The sequence below is a fragment of the Pristiophorus japonicus genome, chromosome 12 (assembly GCF_044704955.1).
Source record: "Pristiophorus japonicus isolate sPriJap1 chromosome 12, sPriJap1.hap1, whole genome shotgun sequence".
Taxonomy (NCBI): domain Eukaryota; kingdom Metazoa; phylum Chordata; class Chondrichthyes; family Pristiophoridae; genus Pristiophorus; species Pristiophorus japonicus.
This window is the reverse complement of record NC_091988.1, coordinates 84,636,068-84,649,072: the sequence shown is the minus strand read 5'-3', so window position 1 is coordinate 84,649,072 and position 13,005 is coordinate 84,636,068. Positions and strand designations below refer to the sequence as shown.

The window sequence follows — 13,005 nt, the reverse complement described above, 5'->3', positions numbered from 1 at the left end:
GCCTCACCAATACCCTGTACAGTTATAGGACTTCCCTGCTTTTATACTCTAGCCCCCTTGCAATAAAGGCCAACATGCCATTTGCCTTCCTGATTACTTGCTGTACCTGCATTCTAACTTTGTTTCTTGCACAAGGACCCTCCCCCAGTACTGCAGCATTTTGCAATTTATCTTCATTTAAAATTACAATTTGCTTCTCAATTATATCTGCCAAAGTGGATAACCTTACATTTTCCCACATTATACTCCAGCTGCTAAATTTTTGCCCATTCGCTTAGCTTGTCTATATCCCTTTGCTGATTGTGTGTCCTCTTCACAATTTGCTTTCCCACCCATCTTTGTATCAGCAAACTTGGCCCTTTCATCCAAGTCATTAATAGATTGTACATAGTTGAGGGCCCAGCACCGATCCCTGTCGTACCCCACTAGTTACTGTTTGCCAACTGGAAAATTACCCATTTATCCCGACTCGTCGCCAATCCTGTATCCATGCTAATATATTACCCCCAACCCCGTGAACTTTTATCTTGTGCAGCAACCTTCTGTGCGAGATTACTGGTGGATAGATGTGTTTCACAGCCACCGGAGGATGGATGAGTGTCCTGGGCATCACACAACCTCCCTGCAGACTTAGTCAAGTACATGCGCGGGTGGAGAGATTCAGCCACCAAGTCGGCAGCGGCAGCGGGGCAGCTTCGGGGGTGGAAGGGCTGTGTTACTGTCGGGGGTTGCGGCGAGTTTGGGTGCCATCTTTGGGCAACATGAGTCCGCCTGCCTCCGGGAGCAGGGAGTGACAGGGGCATGGCTTCCCTCGACATCACAACGTTTTCCATTGTCCCGCTGCGGGGCAGGGAGAATGCACAGCAGCCAGCTTATTGCAGGGAGGCCATCAGGTGCTGGATGGTGACCAGTGACAAATACGCAAGGTCCAGGTCAATGATTGGAGCAGTTTAAAAAAAGTCTACCGAAGAATACAAAATATTTGTCTGCCATTTCCCTGTTCCCCAGTCTCATTCTCTAGGGGGCCAACATTTACTTTAACTATTCTCTCTTTTTATGTACCTGTAGAAAATTAAGACAATTCCAACTAACCCTCAAGGGATATTAAATGTGGAACACATTTCGTGAAGTTACAGTACATGTGGAGGCCAAAACATAACCTACCTGCAGTGGCCAATTAAGGAGATGCTGCTTTGGTCTATTCCCTTGGCACTGGAGGGAGACTAGAACCTGCTCACACAACTTCCTGGCTGACTGAATGCTGGGTGTCTGTAACCCCATCTACTTTCTGTAGAAAGATGGCAGCAGCTCCTTATTACTTACATCCATTTAAAAAGGCACAATATTTAACCCATAGGAGTGGAGATTTATTTATTTGAAAAGTTGTGAAGTGGAGATTTAATAGAGACTTTCAAAAACATTATGTTTTAATAAGGAATGGGGAGGAGAACACTTTCTAGCAGAAGGGTCAGTCACCAGATGATAGATTTAAAGTACTAAAGGTTATACTTTCCATAGAGACAGTGCAGCAAAGGGTCACCAGACTGATTTCTTGGGATGGCAGGACTGTCGTATGAGGAGAGAAATCAGTCAACTAGGCCTGTATTCACTCGAGTTAAGATTGAGTTCTCATTGAAATGTATAAAATTCTGATGGGGTTAGACAAACGATGTTGCCCCTGGCTGGGAAGTCTAGAACAAGGTCAGTGTCTCAGGATAATGGGTAGGAAATTTAGGACATGAGAAATTTCCAGAGGGTGGTGAACCTGTGGAATTCGCTACCACAGAAGGTTGTGGAGGAGACCAAGTAATGGAATATATTTGATATATAGCAAGACAAAAAGAGTATGGGAGAAAGCAGGAATATGGTATTGAGAGAGGGTCAGACATCATCATATTGAATGGCAGTACAGGATCAAACAGCCTACTACTGCTCCTATTTTCCATGCTTCTATGTTAAATACAGGCAGAAAGGGTCAAGTGGCCTCCTACTGTGCTGTATGCATGCAGGTTCCATCCTTTTTAACATAGAAACATAGAAAAGAGATGCAGGAGTAGTACCCCATTCCTGCTTTCTCGCCATACCCCTTGATGCCCCCTTATAGTAAGGACTACATCCAACTCCTTTTTGAATATATACTCTCCACTCTCCACTCTCCACTCTCCACTCTCCACTCTCCACTCTCCACTCTCCACTCTCCACTCTCCACTCTCCACTCTCCACTCTCCACTCTCCACTCTCCACTCATTTGTGCGGTCAGGTTTGTCAATCAAATGAAGGTGAAAGGAAATAGGCAGCAGGTGCCGGGAGTAAAGGAGATGCTAGGGTCAGTGAGTCACTGTCTTTTGGGAGACAGCCCAGTTGAATGGCACCATTACCAGCAAAACAGAAACAGTTTGCAAACACATTTATATAATCTGCAGTAACTCAACCCTGGCCCTCATTTTCTCTGCTGAATGGTTGACTCACACCAATAGTTACAAGGGTGTTGGCTGCCCTTTGCTGCCCAAACTCATTCATTCTTCACCTGCGAGCATTAGCAGTCTTGCTCTACCAAGGAGGGCCTCACATTCAGACCCAATTTTTCACTCAATATTGTGTTCCAGCTGCGATTTCAAACTTCCAACAATTATCTGCACACTACTGGGACCAATTTGGATAATAAAACAAAACCCTGTGGCCTTTAATTGTTAAAAAATATATCAGATGGGCAAAAGGCCATTTCATTGAATCAGAGAACCAGGACCAACTAATGTGCTGGAAATAGTCAGAGAGAATCGGGGCTCATTAGGGAAAGTGGGAGTGGGATGGTCGCCGTGACCAGTATCATAATAGCACAAGCAGCTGCAATAGGAATGGAGTCTTTTTTTTTTTATATAAACACTTGTTACAAGGGAAATGTGGAATGTAAACACAGGAGGGGCCTTTGAAACAACTGAAGTTCAAAACACCAAGACCAAAGACTAATTCAAGCAAGTCACATTTCAAATTTATTACTCCATTTTTTGACAAATGGAAAAGCCCAAATGAGAAAGGATTCAGGTGTGTTTCCTGAAGAGGAAGAAGGCCACCAGAGTGGCTGAGATCATGGCCCCAGCTACCAACATCACAACTAGAAGCACCTCACCTGCAGAGAATGAGAAGCCATTGAGTCAGGAGTCACTAGACTGGAATTGGGTTCTGAAAATCAACACTCACCTGGAGAAGAACTCGTAATCTCCTCATGAGGCTCGACAGCTTCACTTCCCATCAAATGGACCAGGTCCTTCAGATCAGCATCAAGAATGATCAGTAGTCCAAGGGAGGCTTCACCCTCCCACACAGGCTCAGACTCTGCAACAATTCATTCCATCCAGTTACAAACAAACATCAAACAATAGTCCCAACACCCAATACCACCACAACATACCCAGCTCAGATAGGACCTCTCTCCTGCCCCTGGAGTGAAGTCTTCCTCCAGATCGCAATCTCGAGGCTCCGCAGTTGCCCCCATCACAACAGGCACAAACCTCATTAGATCCTTCCACCATGGACAGGTCCAATTCAGTCACCAGGGACCATCTAAACAAACAAGGAAGCACATCATTGGCATATGAATGCATTCTGACCAAAGAGGATCACCATTGTTGGTTAGATTTCACTCACCGGTTGGCTGTCTTCTGGAAGGAACAAGCTTTGTTGACTGAATCTGGCCTTTGATCTGCTGCAGCTACTTTCAGGTGGCAAGTGATGAAGATCTGCAGGAGACACATGCACGAGTTACTCAATGTCAAACGCTCACTGTCTCAACATCTGGTCTCCTCTTACCAAGTCCCTGTCATCCTCAAAGAAGCGGAATGCATCCAGCTTGAACTGAAGCTTATCCAGGTGATCTCGCGGTGACACGAAGGACGAAAAGGAGTCTTCGTCTCGGCTGTCCAACAGGCAACTGGAAAGAGGGTCAGAAAGAGCTGCATCATTAAGAATGGATTCCCTCCGCCAAACAGTTATGTGTGTGACATATGCAGCCCAGATAAAGACCTTACCCGTTGAAGTCAATAATGTTGTATCTGGGGGTGGAGTCCTGGTCTGGGCTCAGTGTAGCTATACAGCGGTCAATATAGAGCTTCAGAGGCATGTGGTTCACGGTCATCACAGAGGCCTCGATGTGAATGAGGTCACCCAGGTGGTAGATATTGGAGGTACGCTCTGCACTCCAGTTAGCTGGAAAGGGAAAGGGAATGAGAGCAGGAACACAAGCTTTGGGTTCCTCACTTGATTCCAAGGAATGGGTAAAACATGCATGGTAGATCATTGACAATCACTTACCAGTCATCAGACGCAGGGAGAATGACAGACGTCCCTCTCCGGCCTTGGTGGAGGAGAAGGGGACCCAGGTGGGCTTGATCGCATTGCTGCTCACTGTCCTCTTCCTGTGGGAAGAGGAAAGGCCAGTTTTACTTCCAATTCACAACCCCATCAGTGGAAAGGAGAGCCTGTCAATCATCCACCTTACCTGGGATAATGGCACAATATAGGGACAACTGCTCCACTGGTTCTCACAATGACTCCTCCAATACGGCTTGGCCTGTAGTACAGGTGGCTGGTGTAAATCAGCAGGTCATCCATCATCTGGGAGAGAAAATGTGATCTGGTCAGGGTCAGGTACAGAACAAGGGAGTCATTCTTGGACAAGAGAGCAGTGTTTAGAGAAACACACAGCAATTCATACTTCTATTAATTAGAGTCCCAGCCCTATCCAAATCCATTTGAAGAGATATTGTAGGCCTCTGCGGGGAAGTGACCCACAATCATCCACTTGTGCATTTATATAAAACTCACTTGACATAGTAAAACATTAAGGCACTTCACGGGCAGGTTCAGAAAAAAAAGTTTGGCACCAAATCAATGAAAGATATTTGACCAAAGGCTTGGCCACAGTTTTAATAAGTGCCATAAACAGATGGAGTGGTAGAGGCAGAGGGGTTTAGGGATGGAAGACAGAAATAGGGATAACTGCTCCATTGGGTCTCAGTACTTTATGGTCACTTATGGTGATGCAGTCTGTGATGTATGTAAACATGTCTAACCACCAGAGGACTTATCCCCTGGAGTCCCAAGGGACCCCACAATGCCGTGGGAGCAATATTATAAAAAAAGGTGGTCTCACAGGCTGGAGAGGCACTGTGATCTGTAATAAAAGGACTATGGTCACATCTTACTTTGAGCTTGCAGTATCTAGTCTGACTATTCAAAACATAACATTCTAAAATGTCAACAATCCTGAGAATCCCTTCAAAGGATTGTCTTCAGTCTAGGTTTCCTCAGTACAATTTCACCATAAGCATGTTCTGCCTTTACTCTAGAGGCACCTCAATTTGATGAAAAATGCCTCAATCTTTCCAAGCATTTTTGCATAAAGAACACTTGAATATTTAGTAATCAGTTCCCATGATTCTTTCTACAAGTCACAAACAGCATGGAACTCCAACTGTGTCCCAACCAATCTCAGAAAATCAAGACTAAACCACCAAATGTACAGCAAAAAAAAAAGTCACTCATGTAGCTGCAACCCTTCATCTCACCCTCCACTATTACATTGCTCAAGGCAGTCTCATAACCTTGTACTTCAGTCCAGATGCCCAGTTTTGATTCAATCAATAAAAGGTTGAATCAGGGAAAGAAACCTCAATGAGAATCTCATTTAAACAAGCCTCACTAAAATATTCTGAACATGAAGTCCAATCAAAATGAAAGCTTACATTATCATATTGTTTCAGGTCCAAATATTTCATAGAATGTTCAGCACAAATAGTCCATTCAGCCCAACTAATCTATGCCAGTATTCCTCCTCCCAGGGGCCCATTGTTTGCAGAAGGTTTTAGATCAAGAATCACATTACCTTTACTGTGCTGTCACATTCATGGAGCCCATAATGAAATAGGACAGTGTGGTTCTGAGAGTAGACCCCAGTTGGCCGACAACCTGTTGACCCCAGGGTCAGATCAGCTGCTTTAATCAGGTGCCTGGTTCCAAATAAATCCATCTGTACTCTGACCAGCAGGTTCTGCTCTCCACACTGCACCATCACAGTCTGCAGTGGAGACACACTTCGCCCCTCAGACTTACTAAAACTGGAATCAAAAGCTGGGACACGAGTGGCCTTGTCAATGCTCCATGGGAAGTCCCAGTTTCTAAACCGCTGCCTAGTATCAGAGCAACAAACAGCTCCAATCAAAATCAACAGAGGCCCCAAACCCTTCACTAGTTGCCCCATAATACAAACTACTACAGCTCAACTGTGCTCTGTGGGGAGTCCCCTGATCCCCTTTTATACACACAGCCTGCCATCACCTGAAAACAATTGGAGCAGGTGTGGCTAAACTAAACCAATAGCCTATCCAACAATCTTACTAATTGGTTGTTTCCAGAAAGTTTTTCACACAGACTGGGTCAGTGATCGGGAGATGCTCCAGGCTGGAGACTATCTGGGTCTATGGGAACAAGACAAGTTCAGCTTTTGTTTTTTGATGTACTGAAGATTTACTGAAACAGAATATAATGAAAGAAACATACACAGACACCTAAAGAACATACATTCTATTCAAACTATGTAAATTTAATCAAACTTTACAACTTCAGATAAATACAGAGCTATATTTTATTAAGAGCTTTGATAATGTTGAACTGAAAGAAGTCTATTTCCAGTGTCAGTGTCAAATTGTGTTTGATAACTTTCCTGTGAAGCACCTTGGGTCATCTTACGATGTTAAAGGTGCTACATAAGTGCAGGTTGTTGTTGGTTTTAAAGCTGTATATGGGCTCTTTTATAATCCTTTTGGTGCAAGACCCTAAAACGATTGGAGACTTGTTTAGAGTGAGATTGGATTCAGATCTAAACAGGATAACGCGCCTACAGCCTGATGCAGTCTGTAGTGACCTGTTGAGGTCCAATAGCTGATTGCATGTAGAGAATTGGTCAAGTCTTGGTTTATTTTAATAAATCAATAGAAGTAACACTGGATTGCCCAGTTCCACCAACAGAGAGGCAACTGCATAAGTGCCCCTCAAACTGAGGCAGTACCACTAATATAATTAAACATCATCACCTATTAAACTAAAATAAACTCATAATGTAAATCACAATATTATTACTCGTGTCGATAAGACTTTCCTTTCCCTGCGGTACCCATCGGTTGCAGGAGGACTCGAGTGTACCTATGGGCACCGCATGCTCCCTCTCCAGGGCCACCTGAGCATGGACAAGACTGTGGAGGAGAGACAGGAAGGCTGAGTGACCCCTCGCAACCCGTGGGCTGCACTCAGTCTGGGCCTTCGCCAGGCCCTGGGTCAGAGGTCAAGTTATTACTGAAGTCTCCTTCTCTCTCGATTATCATTGAAAATTCTTTTGCCAATTGAGCTTCCCTCCGCACCCACTCCTGGCTCCTGAGCTCACCCCCATCCCCAATTCCAGCACCCTGCTAACTATCCCCTTCCCCCTCCCCCCACTGATGCTGCCGGCTACTGACCCCATCCCGTCCACAGTTCCTTCACCCCAACATCTGTTACCTACATCCTACCAGCCCACCCCCCCCATCCTCATTCCCGCACCTTTCCCCTTCAATTGCCCACGATATGCCCCAGCACCTCACCACTCGCACTGCTCCCCACTCCCTGTCCGAACCCTGCCAAACCAGCTGGCCCCTGCCCCCAACCCCCTTCTGTTACTCTGGGATCTCCCCGTGCCCTCCTCCCCCTCTCCAACCATCCCTTGCCCACTCCTTAGTCTCAGCCCTGGAATCCCAGCTCCTGATCTATGACCCAATGGCTCACTTAGGATGGACAGGATGGAAATGAACCAGACAGGCAAGCAGGCACCACATTTAACTTCTGAACTTGTCCAGATCTTACTAATCTTGGCGATGGTGCTGATCAATTTGCCTTAGTGTCTCTCGGTAATGGATGGGTGAGAAAGTCAGTCAATGCCCTGCTATAATTCCTGGCCTTGCTGATTAATTGGTTTATGGAGTGCTGTGCTGTGTTGTTCATGACCTTGGCAGGATGATGTGGAGGAAGCTGGCTGTGGTTTATTGGGGGGATTAACCGCCGCCTCAGGAACTTGTGGTTTGGTTTCGGCAGAAGCTGTGCTCAGGTAGTGTGGCGCGGCCCCATTGGAGGAAGTGTCCCGATGCGTCATGTTTTAGTGTGGTTTTACTACGGTAAAATGGACAATCCATTTGTACACCCAGTGAAAAGAAAGAACGAACTTGGGCTGGATTTTGGGGTCATTTGCGACCGGGTTTTGACCCTCCGCGGCGAAAAATCTGTCGGTCAGCTGTTTTTCACCCTGCCGCGATCCTCGATTCGTTTTTTGCGGTGGCGCTTAGAAACACCGGGGAGAGCTGCGCCAGGTGTGCACCGGCTCACATTGTGACACCGCTGCGAGTTTCGAGTCTCACTCGACCCGTACGCCGCGAAACGCGCCCCACGATGACCACCAGGGAAAACACAGCCCTGTCGGCGGTGGTGAGTTGGATAAACTGGAAAAAAGGTAAGTTAAAATTTTTAATGTTTTAATTTTTGCAGCAATTTGTGAGGTAAGGGTGTTGTCAATGTTTCTTTAATGATTTTTTGATGTTTTTTTTCCCTCCCAAGGCCTCTCTCTGAGCGCTCCTGGCCCCGCACTAAAGTTGGCGAGGTTCCTGTTTTTGCGCTGCAAAAGTAGTTTAACGCCTCCCTTTGCGCTCCACCTCATGTTGAAAGTTAAGCAATTAATCGCTAACGTTAATTGGGCAGTAAATTTCCTGCCTCGCCTCTGTTTTCGCCCTGAAAACGGAAAGCCGAAGATCTCGCCCCTTGTGTCTATATAGCACATTTCACAACCACGGATTATCCAAAAGCACTTTACAGTCAATTCAGTATTTTTCAAGTGTGGTCGCTGTTGTAATGTCAGAATTACAGGCAGAGTCTCAGTTTAACGTCTTATCCGTAAGACGGCACCTCCGACAGTGCAGCATTCTCTCAGTACTGCACTGGAAGTGTTGGCCTGGATTACCTGCTCAACTCCCTGGAGTGGGACATGAACCAACGACCTTCTGACTCAGAAGGGAACATGTTACCCATTGAGCCATGGGTGACCTGTTGGGCCTTTATTGTGTATAATCTTCCACAGGGCCCCTATAGCGATCAAGAAAGAGATCCTGTCCTTCCCATGGACAACACCAGGAGAGATTGCTTCGTGTAATATGTAAAACTACTCTATGAATGGATAAGATGCGGAGGCGGTAACCCAGGCAGAGTGTTCCGATACCCAGGCGGAGTGGCCAACTCCTCTTTGGACATATTCCTGGAGGTTTCATCACATGACCTCCAACCCTTCCACCAACACGTTCATCCTGAGGGCACCCCACCTTCCCACCCTGATTGGAGAGCGGACTTGCTTCCTTACCCACTCAGGTGATTCTTGACTCCCAGTCAGACAACCATTTTATCCTTTCTCCAATATTTTTATCATCAATAAACAGACGTGCTCAGAGAAAATGAAAAAGACAATTTATTTTAATGCTCCTGTGATTTTTCTGCTCACCGACAGTGTCCTGGAGATTTAATCTTTATTTTGTGGAGACTCCAGGGTAATCCTGGAGCGTTGGCAACCCTATATCCAGGGCTGGCCCGTTTTCCCCACAATGTCATTTTCATACCAGATTCCCAGACATTTCACATTATTGGGTGGAGATTTGGGAGAGAAATTCTGACCCCAACAATGAACATTAACACCGAGCAGACATGGTCAAGAACTCCTACACCAGTGTAGCATTACCCCATCTCACACTAGACACTCCTTGAGAGCTAGGAGAGAGACCGACCATTTTTAGCACCTGATTGAGAGTTAGTTTTGTGCTGTGGGGTCTGGGGTGGGAAGAGTGGAGATTATCCTCAAACTTATTTCAGCCAAGGCCATTAAAGGCAGCAGGGAGTAAAAAAGAATGGGAGAGAAAGAGTTTTGTGTCTTCCATTTCATCAGGCTTGGTCAAATTCATACCTTGAATCCCAGAAGCCAAAAGGAGAAAGTTCAGTTTGTTTTTAGTTTGGGTCTTTTTGTTCCCCACTCCAATGTTCTCCTTGCCTGAAGGCTTTGATTCGTAGAGATTTCTCACCTTGATTGGCTACTGGTCTTGTGAGCCCAGCCAATGAGTATTTTCACTCTATTTGAGTGTAGTGGGGCTAGAAGTGGAGTTTTTTTTAAATTTCAAAATATACTGCATGAATATAAAATTTACAAAATACATTGGAAAGTAGTTCAGTACATTTGGATGTGGTCAGCAATTCCATACAATACATTTAGATACTGACGGCAGTTCCGTTCAACACAGTTGCTTGCTTTACATTTCAGAGGTACAATTCAGGATACATTGTAATACAGTCATTAAATTACATTACATATGGCACTATACAGTACATGGAATGGGTGAGGTTAGTTAGATTTCTTTGCAATATACATTACTAATCAGAACTTGCATTATACATGGCGCTACATAGATGTTTTCAGATCATGATGCTTTACATATATAAAAAGTTTACAAATACAGCCCGCGGGGAGTTTTACACTGATTCCAGCCCGTGGGTGGAGCGTAGGGTTGGGGGGGTGGGGGAAATTGGAAAACAGCATCATAAATTTGAATCCACTCCTCACAACTGCACTTTCCAGACAGAGTGTCCAGATGGTGATCAGGAGCAAGAATCTTCAGCTAACTTGCCTCCTCACTAGCCACGGGTCAGAGGCCAACTCTGTTCCACTTGCTGAGATTGGCAAACACTGAGCAGACCAAGCATCAAATCTGGGATTTTCTGCTCTGTTGGCCTGAGTACCACAAGAGTCAGTGTCTTTAAAAATGTTTAGTACCGAGGAGATCAGACATGGAATTTGCTTTAGTGGGTAGACCCCCTACCCGAGGTCAGAAGATCAGGTATTCAAATCCCACTCCAGAGACTGCAGCACAAAATCCAGGCCAACACTAGTTGAGTACTCAGTCTCAGAATAAGGGGCCGCCCATTTAAAACTATGTCCCCCATGAGTGGAAATATCCTCTCTGCATCCACCTTGTCAAGCTCCCTCATTATCTTATGATTCAATATCATCTCTTATTCTTCTGAACACCAATGATATAGGCCCACCCTACCTTCATAAGTCAACCTCCTTAGCTCCAGAAGCAACCAAGTGAACTTTCTCTGAACAGCCTCCAATGCAAGTATATCCTTCCTTAAATACAGAGACCAAAACTGTATGCAGTATTCCAGGTATGGCCTCAATACCCTGTATAGTTGTAAGAGGACTTCCCTGCTTTTATACTCTATCCCCCTTGCAATAAAGGCCAACATTCCATTTACCTTCCTGATTACTTGCTGTACCTGCATTCTAACTGTTTCTTGCACAAAGACCACCCCTCTGACCTAGTCCTTCTGTACTGCAGCACTTTTTCTTCATTTAAATTATAATTTGCTTCTCAATTATTGCTGCCAAAATAGATAACCTCACATTTTCCCATATTATACTCCAGCTGCTAAATTTTTGCCCACTTAGCCTGTTTATATCCCTTTCTAGATTTTGTATCCTCCTCTCAATTTACTTTCCCACCCATCTTTGTATCAGCAGCAAACTTGGCTACATTGCACTCAGTCCCTTCATCCAAATCATTAATAGATTGTAAATAGTGGAGGACCCAGCACCAATCCCTGCAGCACTCGACTAGTTACTGTTTGCCAACTGGAAAATTACCCATTTATCCCAACTCTTCTGTTAGCCAATCCTTTTTTGGCATGGAAGCATGTCATCCTAGTTTTGAGGGACTGCTTGTGATGAATATGGCACATTTAGATTTCCAGAAGGAAAATACATCGCATCCACTGGTACCCCCTTATTCACCCACCTTGTTACATCCTCACCAAAACACCAGCAAATTTGTCAAACATGATTTCCCCTTCATAAAATTATGCTTTTCCAAATGTCTCGCTACTGCTTCCTTAATAGACTCCAGCATTTCCCCCAATGACATATTAGGCTAACTGGTCTATTGTTTACTGCCTCATTTTAAAAAAAAAAAAGAGGGGCAGTAATATTTGCAGTTTTCCAATCTGCTGGGACTGCCCCAGAATCCAGGGAATTTTGGTAGATCACAACAATCCATCCACTATCTCTGCAGCCACTTCTTTTAAAACCCTCAGATGTAAGCCATCAGGGGCAGGGGACTTGTTCAAATTTAGACCCATCATTTTACTGAGTACCACTTCTTTAGAGCTTGTTCTGCCCTGCTATAGCTCCTTGATCATCAACTATTGGAATTTTTTTTATTTAACATGAAGAATACAAAATATTTGTTCAATGTCTGCCATTTCCCTGTTCCCCAGTCTCATCCTCTAGGGGATATAGCAAGACAAGAGTATGGAGAGAAAGCAGGAATATGGTGGAGAGAGGATCAGACATTATCATATTGAATGGTGGTACAGGATCAAACAGCCTACTACTGCTCCTATTTTCCATGCTTCTATGTTGAATATAGGCAGAAAGGGTCAAGTGGCCTTTTACTGTGCTGTATGCGTGCAGGTTCCATCCTTTTAAACTCAGGTACTGCTGAGTTTCAACTGACTGCAAAGTGGCAGGTGGTGAGAATCAGTAAAATCTAGGCCTCCAAATCTGGTCTCGTGTCTTTCAGATCAGAGGTTCTCAACCAATGGTCTGCAAAAATATTGCAAAGGGCTTGCCAAGCAGCCTGGGATTTTACACAGGACATACAGCACAGAAACAGTTCATTCTGCCCAATCAGTCCATGCTCCACTCGAGCCTCCTCCAGTCTTTCATTGAAATCTAGCAGCATATCCCTTCTCCGACATGCTGGTCCAACCTCCCTTTACATACATCTATGCTATTTGTTTCAACCACTCAGTGGTAGTAGGTTCAGCATTCTCACCACTGATTTAAAAAAACTTTAATAAGTCAGCTTTAAAAAAACCCACCATATTAGGTGGGTA

General features: G+C 44.9%; 1 protein-coding gene across 1 annotated transcript; it reads right to left on the bottom strand.

Moving 5' to 3' along the window:
• Positions 1 to 3,038: 3,038 nt before the first annotated feature.
• On the bottom strand, positions 3,039 to 8,176 carry LOC139276799 (zona pellucida sperm-binding protein 3-like). The gene is made up of 11 exons (XM_070894800.1): positions 8,032 to 8,176; positions 6,745 to 6,830; positions 5,882 to 6,073; positions 4,496 to 4,611; positions 4,309 to 4,412; positions 4,026 to 4,203; positions 3,808 to 3,928; positions 3,646 to 3,737; positions 3,410 to 3,561; positions 3,199 to 3,333; positions 3,039 to 3,127 (listed from the first exon to the last, which is right to left on the bottom strand). The coding sequence occupies exons 1-11, from the start codon at positions 8,174 to 8,176 to the stop codon at positions 3,039 to 3,041; spliced, it is 1,410 nt and encodes a 469-aa protein (XP_070750901.1).
• Positions 8,177 to 13,005: the final 4,829 nt, after the last annotated feature.

What these genes read in the sequence shown, in the direction of transcription:
- LOC139276799 (XM_070894800.1), bottom strand. Translation starts at nt 8,176, where the DNA reads ATGACGCATCGGGACACTTCCTCCAATGGGGCCGCGCCACACTACCTG. An exon ending in CTCCACATCATCCTGCCAAG is followed by an intron (nt 6,831 to 8,031) that starts GTCATGAACAAC and finishes CAATCGTTTTAG; the next exon opens with GGTCTTGCACCAAAAGGATT. An exon ending in AACATTATTGACTTCAACGG is followed by an intron (nt 3,929 to 4,025) that starts GTAAGGTCTTTA and finishes CCCTCTTTCCAG; the next exon opens with TTGCCTGTTGGACAGCCGAG.